A 22486-nucleotide genomic window follows, 5' to 3' on the forward strand; every position below is an offset into this window, starting at 1 on the left:
AGAGACCATCAATGACTTCTAAAGGAAATTGGATGAGCACTTAAAGGAAATAAACTTGCAGGGCTACAGGGATCAAGCGGGGCAGTGGGACTGACTGGATTGTTCTACAGAGAGCCCATATGGACTTGATGGGCTGAATGGCCACCTATGCCCTAAATGATTGTCTGAGGTTAGAAGCTGAGCTTTGATGAAATAGGATGCCTCACTTGCAAGCAGTCTACTTCAACTTGATAGTGGCCAAGGAGGAGAATGGAATCGATGACAAGGTTATGGAGTTTGTGCCAGGAACCCAAAGGTAATGGTTTTGGTCCTCACAAAATTTAGCTGGAGAAAATTGCACCTCCATGCAAGATTAGATGTTGGTTAAGCATGGTCATGACACACAGGCAGTCGAACAATTGAGAGGGGTGGCAGATAGGTAGAGCTAGATGGCATCAGCATACAGATGGAAGCTGACTTCATATCTCTAGATGATGTCCCCTAGGGATAGCATGTAAATGAGTAAGAGGAGAAGGGCAAGAATAGATCCGTGGTGGGGGGGCTGCAGAGGTCATGGAGTGGGAAGGAAAGTGAAGTCACTGTTGGAGATGCTTTGGCTACACTTAAATAGGTAAGAATGGAACTAAGTAAGGGCACTCCCATCAAACTGGACATCACAGGAGAGGTACTGGAGGGTGATGGTGTAGACAGCCATAACCACTGATTGGGTGGTACACTGGTGGAGCAGGATCGCATGCTTATTTAAGAACCAAATTTGGCCAGGTTCTATAATGGACCAGCGTTCCTCTCCACCAGTTTACCACTCAGTGGTGAAAATTAATATGCCCCCAGCCTCCCCTCATAATATTCATATTAAATGTATCTCTAGCCTGTCCAGGAGAAATTATTTTTGGCTTTAAAGGCAGAATCACAGTGAGTTTCAAAATGCCAGAAAATGCAACAAGTAAGGTACAAGAATCAACATTTTTGGGGGCTCCTGGCTCCAGATCTCCTCTTCCCCCACCCCAGCAAAAGATTTTTATCTTTACCATTCACATCCTTCTTCAGTAACTTCTAAATTCACTTCTGCTTTAAACTATGTTTCTGTTTAATTTAGATTTTTCCCCTGAAATAAATATGATCCAATATTAGGTATGCTTACAAACCCATGCATGCTGCTGCACTTTCAGTGCAAATCTTTTGTTCACATGTCAAGGCCTACATTCATGTCTGTTTTGGAGTTGTCAGCTTTTCTATTTACTTGGTTGATGAGTATGGAGGTGGGTGAAACATAATAGAGTGGGAGTTCTGTGGAACAGAATCTCATCAAAAGAATTTAATAGTATGTTGATCAACTTTTTGAAAAAAAAAGACTGGATCAGTATCTGTTTAAAACAAGACTGAGTGCTATAAGGATAAGTACAGATGTAGATCAAACACTCTGTGGAGCTCAATCCTGTTTTGCTGGAGATGCCATGAGAATGTCGGTATGGAATGTAACCTATTTGAAGGATAAAAGCTTAAATGTTAGATTGATATCCTGGAGTTTTACTTGAATATTTTGGGGAGTCAGGATGAAATTCAATAATGCTTTATATTTGACCTCCCACAGGAGGTTAAATAAATTGGGTAGAGTCCATAATGAGACAAAATTGTACATGACTGGGAGGAATAGTCTCAAAGGATTCAATGGTCTTTTATCCGGTACTTGGTAATGTTTATGCGGCAGATACAGGCAGCGGGACCACAGCAGACAGGAGCTGCTCTTTTGCTGAAGGTTGATGTTTGTACTGAAGTATTAATGATTTTATGCTGGAATCACTGCAAGTTTGTTGAATGATACTCCACAGCTGATTGCCATGAAATAAGCTAATCCAAATGTAGTTTATTTAAATTCTAGCTCTAACTGTGGCAGAAGTGGCGAAGAAGCCATAGAATTATTTCCAAGCTCATGCCTGGGTCATTTCTCGCCTCTTTCTATTTGCAATTAATTTTCAGAAGGTCCCATTTGTAATCTACAAAGGTTTCACAATAGTGATTGAGCAACTTGAGACAGATGGATACCGTCTGACATTGTCTGACATTGCGTTGAATTTAAATCATAAATTTGATGAATTTTCCCAGAAGGTTACATTATGTGAATAACTACAATCTCATCAAATCAGAGAGTACGTTTAGTTGATTCCGGAACGTTGTTCAGATAGCACATCACAGCAGTATGAATTTGTGCAAATAACTCAGATTGTCTGTTACTTAATATCAGCCTGAGGCCCTGTTTCTTTAGAGCAGTGGTGAGTTAATGTCATTTTAGTTTTTAGCAGCTTACTGTCAGAAGGCAGTATCTTGCAGTATGGTCCCAGTGGTTTAAAAAAAAACTACTCTGGCATTTAAATCTTTTTAGAATAACTGCTAAATCCGTGCCAAGATTTGTTATTTCAATCGTATTATTTAAACATTAACATTTTAAGTACATGCTTTTTTACAAAATATTCTAATGGAAACTAATTAGTACAGGCTGGTAGTACAACTATATCTGTCTTGAAGTTACTTATGGATTTCATACTTTGAGCAAATTAACACAAAAGGAAAATACTGCGGATGCTGGAAATCTGAAATAAAAACAGAAATTGCTGGAAATGCTCAGAAGGTCTAGCAGCATCTGCCAGAGAGGGACAGAGTTAACGTTTCAGGTCTGTGATCTTTCATCAGAAATGGGAGAAATTAGAAATGTAATAGGTTTTGAGCAAGTGAAAGGGACGAGGTTGGGAAGAACAACAAAAGGGAAGATCTGTGATCGGGTGGGAGGCAGGAGAGATTAAATGACAAAAGATTTCATGGTGCAAGGCCAAAGGGACTGGTAATGGGACAAGTAAAGAAACGATAGATGTCTCTAGAGGAAGTGTGAATGGTAGGATAGTTGCTGTCTGAACACAAAGTAAAAGAAGTAAGAAATTAACAAGAAAAATCCAAACCAGTGTGTTCTGGCAGCAAATGGCTAAACCAGTTCACCATATCTGCTTACATCTGTGTCCCTTGGACTTGAGGAAGCAGAGATGAGGATCGTACAGGGCTGGGATGGTGGGGACGGCCAACATAAGAGAGAGTAATAGTTTTAATGGGGACGTAGGCATTACAGGTGGAGTTTGGGGTGTGGTTAAGCAGATCAGCAGCTGCAGAAATGTCGTGGTGAATGAAGGGCCAAAGGCTAGACAGGGATTTTGAAAGTGCAGTTGTAACTGAATTGGGAAAGGGTTTTTTTCCAGAAGTGGACACAAGGTAGTAGGGTTTGGATGATTTCATAAGGGAAATGGGTGAAATTTGTGTGTTTATTGGAAAAGTCCAGGAATCCCTTATAATGTGATTGACACAATCATTGTAAAACTGATTATTAGCGCATATAATCTAGATATGGACAAAAATTGGTCCTCCTGCCTGTTTACTGGGTAACAAAACAATAAAAAGAACCAATTCCTGGTGCAACATGCCACGCCCAATCGAGTGCTGCCGTATTAGTAAAGGTAGCTTTGCAGGTGGTCATCATAAACAGATTTGCTGGCCCTTGTGTGTGTTAATAAGAGGCCTGACATCAGTTCAAGAATCCTGCTGGGGCATTTGTCTGCATTAGGTCTACTGTGCTCAGTTTTTCATGGCCTGTATGCAGCTTGGCCAGTGGTCCTGAGGACCAGTATTGATCGAGACTACGACCTACCAGTTTGCCCTCTTGTCTCACTGCCTGTGCCCAGTTTGTGCTGGCAAAGTGGTGCTACAAAACTTCTACATGTTCTCAACACTATTTCTTGCATAAATAAAAAATAAAAACAAAATGCTGGAAATTTTAGTATGTCTGGCAGCATCTGTGGAGAGAGAAAGCGTTAAAGTTTCAGTCAATGATCTTTGATCAGAACTGTGAAAAGTTAGAGATGTTAGGCTTTATGCAACTGAAAGGGGGAAGAGTGGGAAAGAGAACAAAACGGAAGGTCTGTGATAGGGTGGAGTGCAGGAGAGATTAAATGGCAAAAGGGTTATCGTGCAAGGCCAAAGGGAGTGGTAATGGGACAAGTAAAGAAACACTAGATGTGTTTAGAGGAGGTGTGAATGGTAGGATAGCTGCTGTCTGAATGCAAAGTAAAGGAAATAGAAAAGGAATGAAAAAAACTCAAACCAGCAAAGAAACATGAAACAAGATGGGGGTAAAGGTTATGATCTAAAATTGTTGAACTTAATGTTGAGTCCAGAAGGCTCAAAAGTGCCCAGTCGAAAGATGAGGCGTGCTGTTCCTCAAGCTTGCATTGAGCTTCATTGGAACACTAACAGGCCAAGGACGGAAAGGTCAGAGTGGGAGCAAGGTGGAGAATTAAAATGACAGGTGACTGGAAGCTCGGGGTTACACATGCGGACTGAACAGAGGTGTTCCACAAAGCAGTCATTCAGTCTGCATTTGATCTCCCCAATGTAGAAGAGACCACATTGTGAGCAGCAAATACAGAATACTAAATTGAAAGAAGTACTTGTGAATCACTGTTCACTTGGAAGGAGTGTTTGGGCCTTGGACAGTGAGAAGGGAGGAGGTAAAAGAGCAGGTGTTGCATCTCCTGTACTTGCATGGAAAGGTGCCATAGGGGAAGGTGTTGGGGTGACTGAGGAGTGGACCTGAGTGTCACGGAGAGGAAGATCCCTTCAGAATGCTGAAAGTAGAGGGAAGGGGAAGATATGTTTGGTGGAAATGGTGCAAGATGATCCGTTGAATACAGAGGCTGGTGGGGTGAAAGGTGAACATAAGTGGAACCCTATCATGATTCTGGGAGGGAGGGGAAGTGGTGACAGTAAATGTAAGTCAACTAGAATGGACATGGTCAAGGGTTCTGTCAACCATGGTGGGGGCAAAATCCTTGTTTGAGGAAAAATGGAAGACATATTGAAGCGCTAGTATGGAATATTGGAGTTGAAGGAGATGTTCAATGTGAGAACAAGTTCAGTCAGGCAGAGGAGGGTGGTGATGGAAGGGGACAGGTTGGTCCTCTGTTCAAGGAAGAAGTGGAAAGCCCTCAGACTGTTCTGCTAGGCGATGGAGGTGAGCCTGCCATCTCTGTCTGGTCAGCAAGTGGCGCTTGTCCTACACTGTGGTTAATTCTTAAGACTTCCCAAGTAGCCTAGCAACCACTCAGTTGTAAATAACTGCTACAAAGGTCATAAGTAAGAGAGGTGATGGGGAAACTTGTGTAATTGCCTCATCTTGCATCATTGTAGGAGTGCTACCATTAAAAGGCTCCAGTGGTTGGCTCAGCACTACCTTATCAGGGCCACTCAAGATTGGCAATAAATATGGCCTTGCCAAGATTGCTTATATCTTGATAAATTCTTTCTTTTTAAATTTATATTGAGAATTTTTATTATTTGTATGATTTTTCAATAGCAATTGCTTGGAAAAAAATTGGAAAATTGAAAGTGTATTGTCCATGTAGCTAATTTTCCTTTGTAAATAAAATCATCATTTCAGTGCAATTTGTCTCTCAACTCAGTAAAATTGTATGTTGGCTTCATTATTCCAGGGAATGTTAATGCTGTGCCTATTGAACGAATGAACACTTCAATTGCCATACATCGGAATAAGTTCTTGAACTGACAATTACTTCTACATTTCAGTTTTTTTCTGCAACCTTTGTGTAACACTTGGGCTGTCTGCTTTATTACCTCTGAAACATTTTCAGCCTCTTTTTCTGAAATGTCTTTGAAATGCTTTCACTTTTTTATGATATACAGCTTTTTTCTTCTTTAGTTATTTTGATTGCTTTGCTGATTGTGCCTTCCTTTGTCCCTTTCATTTAATTTATGGTTTACTGTTTTGTTCACTTCCCCCACCCCCTTTCTCACTACTTAAAAGGTGGGTAATCATCAGGAAGCCAATGCTGGTCAGAAGGATCCCAACATGCTCACGGTAGGAGCAATTGTAACTGGTTCTCGTGGTGATGCTGTGTGATGTCTTGGCTGTCCACTCTAAGTCATGTGGTGTATGTGGTGTAATTGTTCCAAATTATCTTCATATTTTTCTCTGTTGCAAGAATATAGAACACATACTTGGTGAAATTTGTTATGTGAGTAATTGTTCAATGCTGAGAATGGCTGATGGTATGATGACTAATGGTGCAGTTTCCAGCTGAATGGAATAAGCTGGTGGGGGGGATTGGGAGGGGAGGGGGGGGTGCTAATTAAAACAAGAGGAGTTATTGCCTTAATCAGCTTGAGATCCCAGTTCCAGAATAGAATCCGGTGGGGACCACACTGCAGCTTAATAGATGCTGCAGATCACTTTTGTTTTCAAATTCAGTTAAGTTGCTTTTCATAATTGAGGACTAGCAGATTGCTTATTAAAATTCATCCCTGTGACTGACTGTACAGCTGACACTAATTCATGAGAAAGTTTTGCATTTTAACAAGTGAGCAAGTGAATAATAGAATTATGGAATGATAAAGCACAGATGGAGGCCATTTGGCCCATCATGTCTGTGCGGACTCTTTGGTAGAGCTATCCAATTTGTCCCACTCCCCTGCTGCTTCACTGTAAATGTTTTCCGTTCAAGTATTTATCCAATTCCCTTTTAAAAATTACCATTAAGTCTGCTTCTACCATCCTTTTTAAGGCAGTGCCTTCCAGATCATCATAAATTGCTGCACAAAAAATGTTGCCTCTGGTCTATTTGCCTATCACCTTAAGTCTGTATCTTCTGGTTAGCAATTGTTCTGCCACTGAAATTGGCTTTTTCTTATTCACTCTATCAAAACCATTCTTGACTTTGAACACCTCTATCAAATCTCCTCTTATTTGACCACCTCTGCTCCAAGGAAAACAACCCCAGCTTTTGCAGTCTCTCTGCATAACTGAAGTCCCTCATCCCTGGTAACATTCTAGAAAATCTCTTCTGCACCCTCTCTGAGGCCTGGATATCCTTCCTAAATTTTGGTACTCTGAATTAAGCATAATTCTCCAGTTAGGGCCTAACCAGTGTTTTATATAGGTTTCGCATAACTCCTTTGTTTTTGTACTCTATGCCTCTATTTATAAAGCTAAAGATCCCACATTTTTTAAAAAAGCAAACAGCCTTCTCAACCTGTCCTGCCACCTTCAAGGATTTGTGTCTCTGTTCCTACATCCCTTTGAAAATTGTAACATTTAGTTTATATTACCTCTCTCCATTCTTCCTACCAAAATGTATCTCTTCACACTTCTCTGCTTTAAATTTCATCTGCCATGTATCTGCCCATTTCACGAGTCTGCAATTTAAAAAACAAAATTATGCTCTGTGTACCAAAATCCACGACGTCAAAGTGCAGTGTTCTGAATAATGGCCCTTGGGTCAACTTTGTATTAAAAAGACTCTAAACCATTATAAAGAGTAATGACTTTCTTTAATATTCAATTTATTCCTCACCCTCTTCCAAATAATTGTTTTTGTGACATTTTGGTCAAATCATTGCTAGTGAGGGAATTGGGTGGGTGGAGAATTGAAGATTATGTGCTGGAGATGCCTTTCACACACCTACACATAGCATAATATATTAATGGAGTCGCTGCATCATTGAGTTCAAGGATCTCTCCAAATCAGTTTTCTTGATGGCACATTAAGGAGGCAGTTAGTCCTTTATCAAGAATCAACATAGAATATGAAAACAATGTCAATTACAGGTCTTTGCAACTCTTTTCTTTAAAAACAAAAATCCTACATGTAACCCTTAGGCCCTAATACATCTTTATTATTTCCCCTACAGCCAATGGGTTCTAGGAACCGGTTTAGAATGAAAACTATTGCCAAGTTGCATACATTAAATGGAGTTGATGCTATATATTGCTTGTATTATTCAAAATGTTTTTACTTGAATTGTCTACAACCGTATCTCAATATTGTAGAAAGATTAATTATGAAGAAAATTAAAATTGTCGTTGAGTGCATCCTAATGCAGTAGTCTACTAATGAATATTATGCCAGAATAAGCAAGTCATGTTGTAAAATAGCTAATTAAAGTGCCCAGCTATCTCCTTTGATCAGCTTACTGTGCCAAATTCCAGCATGAATCACATGTTTAATGTCTACTTGCTGCACAAACAAAAAAATGTAAACTCTGTAATCTCTCTACTGCAGTGAATGCCACCTCCAAAACAGGAAATGGTATTTCTAAGGGTGCACAGTGGTGTTTTTGGCATTCTCCCATTGTATTAACTGGAATTTGAAGTGTATCCATATGCAGTAAGGTGGGAATAAACCAGGAATTAAATTATGAAACTAACTATGATATTAAATACTTTTTTTAGTTTTCATCACTTTACAGGTATTCTGCAGTGATGTTCTTCAAAATACAGGAGAAATAAATGTATGTGGTGCTTATTTATCATTGTTATTTTGCAGCCCAAGCCACGTCTCCAACGGGGTGGGAGTTCAGCTTCCCTGCACAACACCCTCATGAGGAACAGCATCTTTCAGCTAATGATCAACACTCTGGATCCACTCGCTGAAGGTAACCTACTACACTTGGATATGAAACTTTACACATAAGGAATTGTTTATAGTCCAAAAAAAGAAATTTTGCGAACAGGTTTGCCTCAATTTATTGTACTACATGATTTAGTTAGTATGTGCTTTGGTCTATTATAACATGAAGTGATACCTGCTACTGAAACAAAGCATAAGCTTGCATCTACTGTAGACTAAATACTGTTGGGCCTTCCCCTCCCCCAGAATTGCCCTTAGAAGAAAATTTCTCTGGATTGCCTGAGCATTGCACTGCAATCTTCTGAGTCCACTGGGATATAAATTCAACTTGAACAATCGAACAAAATGGATGATAACGAATTGGCAACCCATTTTTGTAATCCTCCTGTAATTGAAGTCAAGGGAACAGAAAATTATTTGGAGTGGAAAAGAGGCTAACATAAGACCAGGAGAAGAAATAAAAATCGAATGTCTTTTGCGCAGGGATTGGTTTTCTTGAGTAACTAATATCAACTTTGTTCCAAGACCATTTTGAAAATTCCCCATTATTTCTTTTAAGACAGCTGGCTGAATAATTCAGTGAGTCACATTTGTGGTGTTTGCTTGTGGTTTGTGATGAATAGTTAGAACGTACTGGCAGAACCATGTTACTTTGATTTCACAATGTAAGATCTAGCTTTTAAAAAAAAAAATTAAAACTTTTTTCCAAAGACTTCTCCTGTAATCTCCAGCTCATAAAGTTTAGCTTTTTTTTCAATATAGCCATGCTATATTCATTTTTCTTTGTAGTAATAAATATCGTACAGAAATGAGCAATAGATTCAGATTGATCAAGGTAAGGGGCATTTACTCACTGCCTATGTCTTTTATAATGCCTTGTATAGATACCTGTAATTGTGGTTTGATAAAGCACTGGAATATTAGAGTATTTCAACAAATGTTACTTGTAACTTTTCTTTGGACAGGTGCAGCTTTGGAGGTAATTATCTTGCACTTTATTCTCCTGCAAAAAGACGATGTTGACGGAAAAATACTTTTAAAATTATTTGCTCTCCTTGGTCAGGTATAGCCTGCCTGACATACATTGACCAGTTGTTATTGTACCAGCCCAAAGATGCATGTTAATCCCAGCATCAGGAAAGTACCTATACTGTGCCATTGCAGCATGTATAATTCCAACATCAAGTGCCTTCATGGGATTTTTAAATGAGATTGCCCAATTAGTGGTGAATTGTGAGTAATTTTGTGCCATTAGCTTAAGCCCATCTGGAAATGAATTCTAATGGATAAATTAATTTCACTTAAAAGTTCAGCAGGCATTGAGGAACAAGAACTTTCACCCCATCACATTAGGTAGGATTAGAACCCAAGTTTCAGTGGTTCGAGGCTTGAACTAACTGTACGAACTAACTAATTCTGTTTCCTAAGAGCACTCCCATTGAGGTTGGAAAAGGCTGCATGTTAAAGCATCGTCAGAGGTGACCAGGCCACATCTAAAAGAATTTAAGTAGGAGTAAAAACTGTTACCGGAAAAATATGTTGAGAATTCATTTCCCTAGTGCAGTCAAAGCTGAAAAATTAAGGTGGTAGCAGATTTTTATGTTTTGGCTCCTTTATGATTTTACTTTTCTGATTTTACTTTACTGATTTGACACAGCACGACATTCTGTATAAAGAAAAATCTTAATTATTTATAAGTTTCTATCCAGACTCTCTGACAGACAGTATCCAGAAGTAAAATGATCAAGTTCTTGCCAAAGTTGAAAATATATTTTCAAGAGACAATTAGTGAAGAGGTCATAGTGACTAATTGGTTGGGCAGGAAACAGGCGGGCCCGTTTTGGTCACCTGTTTCACATCCCTCTCTATTTTACTTGCCACAGAATATGAATCCCAGCACAACAGTCGACCAAGCACAGTATTGTCTAAAATGCCATCATCCTTCAAGGAACTGCAATACGTAGTTGTATTCTGTACTGGCAAAGGACTTGGGAAAATTTATTTTTTGAACATGTCCCGGTATACATTGTTAGAAATACAAGAAAACTCTGGAATTATTCAGCAGGCCTGACACCATCTGTGGATGACAAAAGGTTACAGACCTGAAATGTTAACTTTGTTCCCCTCTCCACAGATGCTGCCAGACCTGCTAAGTATTTCTGGCATTTTCTATTTTTATTTGAGTTCCAGCATCCACAGTATTCTGCTTTTCACATTATTAGAAAACCTTTTGTGAATAAATGAAGTGCAGGATGATGTTTATGAACAAATAGATTAAGCAGACAGTTCTGAGCTGTGGGCACCAAAATAGGAGGTTCTAACTTCCTTCCCCTAGTGTTTGCAGGAATGGAGTGTTCAATGAAATACGGAATAAGTCAAAATCTCATATTTTCATTTGCTGCTTTAATGAAAAAACAGCAAAACAATTCACTTTAAATGAAAACAAGCCAGCAAATCATGTAAAATGTGTTCCAATGATGAAAAGTACCAAAACATTTCCAAGTTACTGAAGGGTTGCAAATAGAGCAATGCAATACAATTAGCACTTATGAGTTGCTAAGGTGTGATTCCTCATACAAGAATGCCAGTCCTCTGCAAAAACTGTGGGCTGCTAAGTGAAACGCTATGGGACAGATTGCTGGAACCATTCTAATGGTGCCACTCCAAACAAGATGTTACAGAAGATCGATCCGTCCACAAAGACCTTTGCACCTGCTTAAGCCATGCCAACTGTGCTGGTGTCTCCTGGATCTATCAACGGTGTGAATGAAATGGAGGCAGATAACTTGGAAATTGGTAAGTACTGAGTTCTCATATTTAATCATCTGAAGTATCCCAGCATGCCCCATCCAAGTCATTTTATCTTATTAATCACAACACTCTTGTAATGTAACTGCAGTTAGTTAAGTACATAATTCTAACAACTAACTGCATGCAGTCTGAAATTATACGCTCTAGCAAGCCAGATGTCATTTAATGACAAAAATTATATATACTGTACCCTATATTGATTAGCTTTATTATTTACCAGTCTAATCTGAGGCCTAAAGTTTTAACTCTGTTTATCCTTTCCATGCAGATTATGCTATCCATCAAGCAGGAGACATTTGTTTCTCTATGGCAAGCCTGAGACATCTCTGGGAAGACTGGTCACAGCCTGATCAAGATATCTAGGGTCCCTAATAATTCAGATTAAGGAATTGTTGGCATCAGAAATGGGCACTTGCGCTGCTTCTGAAGCTTTTGCTTTTTGTGAAACTGTAGTACTTGAGTAGCAAATTCTGCTACATAAGAGGGTAGGAATTCACAGAATGTCGTGCTGTGTCACATCACTTGCCCTACCAATGACTGGGACATCTTATTTCTCCAACTGATCAACCCAAAGAGGCATGTCAAGGAATCCAAACCTGACGGTTTTCCAAAAAGCCTATTATCCCAGATGAAAATAATTTCCTTATTCACTATGTTTAAGGGGAAATCGAGATTTTTCTTGAAGTTTCCAAAGCAATCCTGTTTGCTCATGCACTCACTAATTTTGGTGCCATAGTCACGTTTGTAATACTTAAAGGTCACCTAAACGTGACATAAACCTGTTTGAGGCCTCTCTTCATTCTCTCCAACACAGCTAATTTGGTCACCCAGACAAATTTTACACAGGACATAATTATTTCAGATCCTAGCAGCCTACACTTCTCATCTCTCTTAACTAGGTAATCTTACAAGACTCATGGAAGATAAAAGTCAGTTCTGTATTATGGGATGTTCACACAGCTGCAAAATCTGGCCAGGAATGTCCTTTGAGATCCTCCCACTTCACTGGCATAATTTCACTCTAAGTGTGCCAGAAACTCTGTTTACACGTGTAAGCAAGTCTTCCGCTACACTTCCAAAAATTGCACCAGTGGCGAAAGAGAAGCTCCCGAGGAAATTCTCAGCCAGAGATTCAGCATCTAGCAGCAAGACCAGCTCAAACAGATTCAGTAAAACTTCATTTTGATTATGACAACCAGAGGTAGAGGTTGCCCGGTGTATATTGCATTGGTGCAATAGTTAGAGATGACCTTGGTTCAGGAGATCGGGATGTAGAATCGGTTTGGGTGGAACTGAATACTAGGGGAAATAAGCCACTAGTGGGAGTGGTCTACAGGCCCCCTAACAGTAATCACAATGTAGGATGAAGTATACAAGAAGAAATATTGGGTGCTTGTGAGCATGGGACGGCAATAATCATGGGTGGTTTTAATCAATATAAACTGGAAAAATCAGATTGACAATAGTAGCCTGGATGATGAGTTCATAGAATGCTTTTGAGATAGTTTCTTTGAGCAGCACATTCTGGCAGGTTATATTAGACTTGGTATTGTGTAATGTGACAGGATTAATTAATGATGCACATACATACGAACATACGAATTAGGAGCCGAAGTCGGCCATTCAACCCCTCGAGCCTCCTCCGCCATTTAATAAGATCATGGCTGATCTGTTTGTGTCTTGAATTCCACACTCCCATCTACCCCTGATAACTTTAGATTCTTGTTAAGCAAGGGAATCAATCAACCACCATCTTAAATATTCAATGACCCCACCTCCATCGTCTTCTGAGGCAGAGAGTTCCAAAGTCGCACAACCCTCAGAGAAAAGTTTCTCCTCATCTCTGTCCTAAAAGGACGACCCCTAATTTTAAAACAGTGCCCCCTAATTCAGGACTCACCCACAAGAGGAAACATCCTTTCCACATCTACCTTGTCAAGATAGTTCAGGATCTTATTACTTCAATCAAGTCTCCCCTCACTCTTCTAAACTCCAGTGAAATTAAGCCCAGTCTGTCCAACCTTTCGTCATAAGCCAACTCGCTCATTCCAGGTGTCAATCTAGTAAACCTCCTCTGAACCGCCTCCAACGCACTTACATCCTTCCTTAAAGAAGGAGACCAAACCTGCACACAGTATTCAAGATGTGGTCTCACCAATGCCCTGTATAACTGAAGCATAACATCCTTACTTTCACTTTCAATTCCTTTCATAATAAAAGATAGCATTCCATTAGCCTTCTTTATGACTTGCTGTACCTGCATACTAACTTTTTGTGACTCATGCACTAGAACACCTAGATCCCTCTGCATCTCGGAATTCAGCAGTCGTTCTCCGTTTAAGTAATACTCTGCTTTTTGATTTTTCCTGCCAAAGTGAAGAACTTCACATTTTCCCACATTATACTCCATCTGCCAGATTTTTGCCCGCTCACTCAACCTGTCTATATTGGTCTGCAACCTCCTTATGTCCACTTCACAACATACTTTCCGACCTATCTTTGTCATCTACAAATTTAGTTACCAAGCCATCGCTCCCCTCATCTAAGTCATTGATATAATCACATCCTGCCAATCAGAAAAGGACCCATTTATGTATACTCTGTTTTCTGCCAGCCATCTAATCTTCTACCCATGCTAGTGGCGCAGTGGTTAGCACTGCAGCCTCACAACTCCAGGGACCCGGGTTGGATTCTGGGTACTGCCTGTGCGGAGTTTGCAAGTTCTCCCTGTGACCGTGTGGGTTTTCACCGGGTGCTCCGGTTTCCTCCCACAACCAAAGCCTTGCAGGTGATAGGTAAATTGGCCATTGTAAATTTCCCCTAGTGTAGGTAGGTGGTAGGGAATATGGGATTACTGTAGGGTTAGTATAAATGGGTGGTTGTTGGTCGGCACAGACTCGGTGGGCCGAAGGGCCTGTTTCAGTGCTGTATCTCTAAATAAAATAAAATGTTACCCCCTACACCATGAGCTCCTACTTTGCGCAATAACCTTTTATATGGCACCTTGTCGAATGCCTTCTGGAACTCCAAGTACAGAACATCAACAGGCTCCCCTTTATCCACAGCAAATGTTACTCCTTCAAAGAACTCCAATAAAAAGGCTAAACATGATTTCCCTTTTACAAAACCATGCTGACTATTCCAGATTACCTTGAGTTTTTCTAAGTGCCCAGCTACAACTTCCTTAATGATCGATTCTAACACGTCCTCCCACAACGGACATCAAGCTAACTGGCCTATAGTTACCTATTTTCTGTTTTTCTCATTGGAGTTGGTTCAGAGGAGGTTTACTAGATTGATACCTAGAATGAGCGAGCTGGCTTACAATGAAAGGTTGGACAGACTGGGTTTATTTTCACTGGAGTTTAGAAGAATAAGGGGAGACTTGGTTGAAGTTTGTAAGATCCTGAACGGTCTTGACAAGGTGGATGTGGAAAGGATGTTTCCTCTAGTGGGTGAGTCCAGAACTAGGGGGCACTGTTTTAAAATTAGGGGTCGTCCTTTCAAGACAGAGATGAGGAGAAATTTTTCTCTGAGGGTTGTGTGACTTTGGAACTCTGCCTGAGAAGGTGGTGGAGGCAGGGTCATTGAATATTTTTAAGGTGGAGGTAGATTGATTGCCTTGCCTAACCAGAATCTAAGGTTATCAGGGGTAGATGGGAGTGTAGAATTCGAGACACAAAAAGATCAGCCATGATTGTATTGAATCGCGGAGCAGGCTCGAGCGGCCGAATGGCCGACTTCTCCAAATTCATACGTAAGAAAACAATTTGAATCTCGCACAAGAATAATTTTAAAAAATGTGAAGAACTAGAGACATTATTATGTTGCACTTTTATCGATGTTTTTAGGCTTGAAACAAATGATCATTTCTATATTTATACCCCAAAGCATCACATTGATTTCAGTTAGCCCAATACTTTCCCTTACAACAGAGTGTAGACAGTCTCAAATAATCAGAAGCAGCATCCTCAATATCTCCTAGAGACAGTGGAAAATGTTAGTTCTGTGGGGACAAAACAAATTTGAGGAGAACTATTATTTGCGAAGTGTTGTAAATGTAACCTTGGACCAAAGTTGTGAATGAGGCCCAGGATGTACAAGAGGTTAATTGCTCTGGGAAAATTAAGGTAGATTAGTGCTTACAATTACATGCTGTGAACCTAACATAGTCCTGGGTTATCTGTCTGTCTTAGGCATTTGGGTTCTAGCTGTACCCAAGTCAAGCTTTCTGCAAGTAATTAACCAATCCACGAGGCGGCGCAGTGGTTAGCACCACAGCCTCACAGCTCCAGCGACCTAGGTTCAATTCTGGGTACTGCCTGTGCGGAGTTTGCAAGTTCTCCCTGTATCTGCGTGGGTTTCCTCCGGCTGCTCCGCTTTCCTCCCACATGCCAAAGACTTGCAGGTTGATGGGTAAATTGGCCATTATAAATTGCCCCTAGTATAGGTAGGTGGTAGGGAAAATTAGGGACAGGTGGGGATGTGGTAGGAATATGGAATTAGTGTAGGACTAATATAAATGGGTGGTTGATGGTCGGCACAGACTCGGTGGGCCGAAGGGCCTGTTTCAGTGCTGTATCTCTAAATAAAAATAAAAAAATAGATTCTATTCTGTTTAATGAATGTGTGGAACACACAATGCATTATGTCACAAAGATGTGACATATTTTGATTGTCATGGTGCAGACACCACTCTAAGCTATGCCAGGTGACCTCCCGATGATATTCCACTGCCTAGAAATGGTCTAATTTTCCTCATCTTAACTGCACAGTGTTAATAATCTGCACTCGAATGGGAGGTACAAGGAGCCCCAGATTTTAGGGCTCGGATCTTTTTATAATGTGGATGGTGCTGTTGCAGGAGCCTGCACAGGTTAGTGTGCCAATTTCCATGTATTTGATTGAATGGCATTGAGGTGGGGAGGGGGGGTGGGGGTGCAGTTCTGAAAGAGGAATGGGTGGGCCTCTGTCAGTGGCCAGAATTTTCTGTTGGGTGGGAGGCCCCGCCCACCGGCTGAAAAGTCAGTGGGGAGCCAGGTCAGGAATTTTCGCTCCCCATACCCTTAACTGGTCTTGGGCGAGACTTCCACTTCCTTGAGGCAGGAAGTCCCGCCTAATGGAGCTGTTGGCCAATCCGTGGGCCGGCAACTCTTAGTCCCAGCAGCGCCACTGGGAATGGTGGCCACAGCTGGGACTACACCTAGCCATCGCAAGCGAGGTGAAGGATGGCCCCGGAAGACAGGTAGGTTTTTAGGGCCTCGCTTGGGACAATCGGCTGGGCAACGGGGGTCTGTTAGGGGACGGGGGGGAGTGTTGTGCGTTGGGGGTGGCTCGCCGTGGGGCGTAGGATGCCCAATCAGGAGGCCCCCCTCAGCCCTCAAGAAGGCAGCCTGGTTTTACCAGGCGGGGCCTTTGGGGCCTTTGCTGTCCAGCTGCCAAGGGTAAAATACCCGCGGTGGTGTAGGCCCTTAAGTGCCAGTTAATTGGCCGCATAAGGGCCTTGATTGACTTGGGGCGGGTGGGCCGTTTCTCACTGCCCTGTGTAAAATTGCAGTGGGGTCAGGAACAGTCCCCCACCTCCCACAGTTTAACCACCCCCCCCCCCCCCCACCACCCTGCCACCGCCACCAGCTCGCTCGTTTGGGGGCTGTAAAATTCCAGCCAGTGTGTGATGGGGTATCAGGTAGGAAGATGGCAGACCTGAGGAGTACTGTTGAGGTCAGGTCGGAAGTTCACAGACCTCGGAAGAACTGTTGGGGGTACTGTTGGTTGGCTGGAAGATCACAGACCTCACCAGTACAATGGAGGCGGTGGGGGGAGAAGTTTAGGGAGTACTGTCAAAAGGTATGTAGGAAGATCACAGACCTCGGAGCACTATTGGTAGGGTGGAGGGAGCCAGGGGTATCACAGGCCTTGGGATTACTGATGGCGGGTGAGATAGGAAAATTGAAAACATTGGAAGCACTGTTAGGGGGTGTCGGGGTGGGATGGGGAGGCTGGTGGGTAGTGTCTGGGAGATCAGGAGGGCCTGGAGCTCAGTGTAGCAAGTGACGTTGGAGATCTTGAATCCAGGAGCAGCAGTAATTATGGTAAGTACCTTTTTTTTAATGATTGGCATTTAGTTTTCCTGGAGGCAATCAGCACTGTCACTGGCTATCTCAGGGCAAATCAAAGTTGCAGCAGGGTCCAGAAGCAAGTGTTAGGCCCCATGTTTGCAAATGCAAATGTATCAATGCCTGCTTTGGGCATGGGTTTGTTTCTTTTACTAAGATAGCATCTAGCGTGATTCATGGCAGAAGTGTTCATGTCAATTGGATGCCATTTCGGTTCCCAAACTGCACTCATCATGCCCTAACAACAGTAGCTAATGATCCCAAGTTTGTGCCCCTAGTGTACTGGTGCATCTGGGTTTTTTTTACTTCAGATGTTTTGTGGATTATAAATGAGCCAAAAGCCAGTAGATCCCACTTCAGGCAAACAAAATAAACCTTTGCACTATATACTGGCAATAGGAAATTACTAATTCAAATAGTTGGTTGGCTGACTGATAACACTAGTGTAATGTGAGATGCAATTCAGTAATTTAATATGCATTTTGCATGAAAGGCGCTGCAAATTCAGCATTGTTGCTTATTCATTTTATTAGTGTAAGTACTATCTATGAAATAAAATGGAACAAAAATAAGTACGGATTTGAAGCATAATGTCTGATCCAGATATTGTAGTCAATATTTTAAATCATGGAGAAAGGAAAGATCCCAGAATCGGTCCCTAGCTGTGCTAAATTATCTGCCATAGGAACAGGATTAGACCATTCAGCCCCTTGACACAGTTCTGGCATTCATTTAGATCATGGCTGATCTGTACCTTAATTCCATTTAACTGCCTTAGCTCCATATCCCTTGATGCAGTTAACTGGCAGTTGGAATAGGTACAACAGGCCTGTCAATCTGGCTGGCTGTCAGGAGGAAGACTTGCTGAAAAAATTTAAAAGATGTCCTGCCATTAAATTTGGCAGAACATGCGGGAAATCCATATTTCCAGGCTTCCTGTAAAAAAAAATCCAACTCTCACTCTCTTCCTGGCTCTGAATAAGTGTCTGGGCCCTACTGCCACATGGCCACACTTAAAGAATAGACAATTAAATGAGGTGACAAAACATTACCAGTGCTTGGACCATATTCCAGTGCTAATAATCATCTTCAGGAAATTAATAAGGAAAGTCAGAGGAAAATATCAAGTGTACTAATTGCTGCAATTTTATATAAAAATTCTGTTCCAAGCATAACATTCAGTAAAACATTTGTCACAGATTTATCGTAATTCAGTAGCATTCAATACACCATAGTGGAAACTACATTCTTATCCAATAGTCCATTAAAACCGCCTTTACTATATTTAATATATGATTATAGCCATGAACTGCTATAGGGAACTATCTTGTTGCCACCTTGTTTTAACAAGTAACTGCACTAACCGACTTGTAGGCATTAATTGTAGAATATGTAGGTCATGCTTATTGCTTCGTATTATAGTGACTAACTTGCACAGTCTTCCCTGCAAACAACAAGCCAATAGTTATTGTTTGATTAATATGCTAAAGGCATCAGATTGGTTTGATCAGTTTAGCAAAAGAGGCTGTAATTTTTTTTTCACCTCCTGCATCAACTCTGGATTTTTGGGGCTTTGTTTTATAAATAAAAGTTTTTAATACTTTTTTGAACAAAACTATGTAAAAGAAGTCCACCTATTTATACTACCAAATAGCTTGGTTTTAATTTATTCTAAATGGGGAGTTTTCATCAACATCAATGGTAACAGATTTTTCAGTGACAAAGAAATTTTCAGCTAAAAGGAGGCAAGGGTTTTCTGAGCATGAACAGAAACATTTCATCCATCGTCAGGGTAACAGGAGAGCCAGAAGAAGGTTTTTAAAGGAGGCATGTAGCCAACACAACCTCACAAATAATGGCATGCCCTTGGATTAGATATCAAAACACTGGAGGACTGATGAGGGATGCCTGTTGAGGTTGCAAGGATGGATCATCACATATGTATGTCTGATGAAATTCATCAAACCAATACACCCTTCACTTCACTTCAAGAGCACTCGGTTAATGGCAGTCCCTCTCCCTCAAGCAATATTTTTAATTGAAATAAATGTATCACGATGCATTAACTGTACCCATCAAATGCTAAAAGGCAAACTGCATCTTGTGGATTTTGCATATACTTCTCCCTAGCCATCATGGCATTCCAAATGATGGGCATCTGTCACCAGTATGTCGTGCTAAGCTCCTGGGCCTTTTACTGCATACAAGGTTTTCACCAAATGCTGGTCAATGTTGGAATCCCTCTTGTACCTTCTTTAAATGCTATTTGAATAATTGATTCCTAATGCAACTCTCTCTCATTGTTGCAGAAAGTAATTTGGAGGGGAAGTTATTCCACTTTTCCTCCTGCCCAACACGATTTAGAAGTAAAATGTAGATTATAAACACATGGATGTATGGATGTTTCATTGCTACATCTGATTTAACTGATTTCTGTTCTATAGAAACAATTACGAAATAAAAATGCTAAACTCATTAGTTGAATTGACTCACTGTTGTCCATTAACATTGCAGAATCCCCTTGGTAAAAATAAAATATCATTTAACAAAAACTGCAGCTACATTGTGGAATAATTTTAACTACATGGTCCTAACATGTAATGCACTGTTAGTATGATCATCGAACTTGCACACTTAAACTTAAGAATGTAGTTTAGAAAAATAGTTTGTTCTCAAATCCTGGAGTGGAGCTTAAACCTACCACCATCCAATTCAGTCAAGAATGCTACCAACCAAGCCATGCTGATACCATAGGTTCGGATTAAGAAAGGAAGTCTTGTGTCGAACCAGGATAGGGATGGGTAGTTTACTCTAAATGCACTTTTACAAGATAATGGCTCTAACACTAAGCAGAGAACCAAAATAGAAATAGCTGTAATAATGAATATTTTTATAAAAAATAGTTTTGATGTTTAATGGAGAGATTTTTGTACAATATTTTTGACTGGAACAGCACTTCTTTGTATTTTCTGGTATAAAAATAATCATTTCCCTCCTTGTTTTAATTGCTAAGATTTAAAATTTGCAATAGTTAAATGCTTTTCTTTTAAAAAAAAAAGCAACTGGAGATCATGTGGGTTGTCTTAAAGGATGTGGGATAGGGGAAAGGGAATAGTGCATGTACTGTTCAAGAATAACAGACATCCTAACATTTTTTTCTGTGGCTGGCTTTTCATTATGACCCACAATCTATTCTGGGAGCTTAATGTGATGAATCTAATCTGCTCCTCTGTTACACAGTAGACATGGCTTTGGAAGGATTCAGTTTTCTTACTTTTGGGGGCTCTTTTATTCTATACAAAATATCAAAACAGCAACATAATTTGATTAGTACAAAAGCCTTAAAATACATGAATTACTTTTAAGTTGTTCAGCGCATTGAATAAAAGTAAATTATAAATTTGATGGTTCCTTTGCAAAGTAGACTCTGGGAAAATGTCAATTGAGCAGAAGACCAAAATCTGCATATTTTTAGAAATCATTGGATAAGACATTTTCTACATACTATAAAGGTTTATAAATTATATACTTAGTAAAACTGACTTTTTACATGGTATCGATTTTTTTTTAAATGGTCATCTATTTTCCTAATTTGAATATTGATGAATCTGTTGCAGCAATATTCTGAATTTCATATTTTGGCATTCACCGCTGATCTTAAATCCTCTGACTGGTTTTTGGAGCACATCACTTGTGTGCCGCCTTAAATTGCATTCTGCTGCTTCCTGATTTTTAATCTCTTTTTTTGCTTTTTGCTCATTTCTCCTTTTTTTACTGTGATGTTGTAGAACATGGAGCATATGGAAAACTAAAATATTATGACTCAATGACTGAAGAAGGTAAGGACTTCAACATCTTTGTTACATTATCTGTAAAATCATGCACATACACATTCTTTATTACAATAAAAATTCATTTTAACAATGTACGTGTCGCATTGTTTCATTTAACATTTTCCCTGATCTTCACAACATCTTTACATATATGTTTTGTTTGTTTCTGTGTATTGATATAACAAATGTAAACTGTGGTGATGTTAAAATATTTTAATGTAACATGGGACGGATGTTTTCCTTGTTAAGTGTTTCAATCACTTCCTATGCCTCACTTCCTCCTCTCTTTCAATTGAACTCCATTCCTTAATAAAAGTAACCTCCACCTTCTCAGCTGTGATTTTGTAATTCTGTGTTTGTGTTTGTGTGTGTGCTTGTGTCAGGTTGACCACTAAAATGTGATCTTCCTCACCCATAACCAAAACAGCTGGCTTCTAAACTGGAGGCGACTCACTCAGGTTCTGATGCTGTTGAAATGCCATTTTGCCTGTCAATTGACTGATGAGTTCAGGTTCCAATATGGTGTGATTCTGCTTCAATTAAGAAATTTGCATGTTTTTGTTAATGCAGTCACCTCTAGAATATAGGTATGATTTAGTCCAAACAATGAGATAAAGGTGTCTCTTATCTGCTGCCTGTTAGGGTCCAGCCTAAAATGAGATTGAGATCTCAATTCCAGCTGTTAGTGAGCACAAATCTACAAAACAAAATTGCTCATAATCTGCACTGGCTGGCATCAAATTAGCAGCCTTATTCAAAACATATGATATGGTTTGGCTAATAAAACTGTCATTCATAGCAAGGGGGTTCTCTGCTGAGTTGAGGTTAATAAACACTTTAATGGGGAGCATTAGCCTAAAATCAATATAAGTATGCATTCTCTAAGTACTTGATGATGACCTTGGGTGTATAAAATTTTTGTTTCAGAAGTGTCCATCATCCAAAATTGGCAACTTTATTTTAATTGCATTAAGCAAAATGCTCAGTTGTTTAAAACCCTAGATTGTACCTTTTGACTGTAATTTTAGTTTAGAGATACAGCACTGAAACAGGCCCTTCGGCCCACCGAGTCTGTGCCGACCATCAACCACCCATTTTACACTAATCTATACTGATCCCATATTCCTACCACATCCCCACCTGTCCCTATATTTCCCTACCACCTACCTATACTAGTGGCAATTTATAATGTCCAATTTACCTACCAACCTGCAAGTCTTTTGGCTTGTGGGAGGAAACCGGAGCACCCGGAGAAAACCCACGC

At 40.2% G+C, this 22486-nt stretch overlaps 1 protein-coding gene across 1 annotated transcript in view; it reads left to right on the top strand.

Moving 5' to 3' along the window:
• slc24a2 (solute carrier family 24 member 2) overlaps positions 1–22486 on the top strand; it is a 297402-nt gene that overhangs the window by 180329 nt on the left and 94587 nt on the right. The window contains exons 2-4 of the mRNA XM_068028910.1: positions 5861–5914; positions 8379–8487; positions 21178–21228. Of these exons, the coding sequence (XP_067885011.1) occupies positions 5861–5914; positions 8379–8487; positions 21178–21228 (214 nt within the window). The remainder of the gene's footprint in view (positions 1–5860; positions 5915–8378; positions 8488–21177; positions 21229–22486) is intronic.

Source organism: Heterodontus francisci, chromosome 4, assembly GCF_036365525.1.
Source record: "Heterodontus francisci isolate sHetFra1 chromosome 4, sHetFra1.hap1, whole genome shotgun sequence".
Classification (NCBI taxonomy): Eukaryota; Metazoa; Chordata; class Chondrichthyes; order Heterodontiformes; family Heterodontidae; genus Heterodontus; species Heterodontus francisci.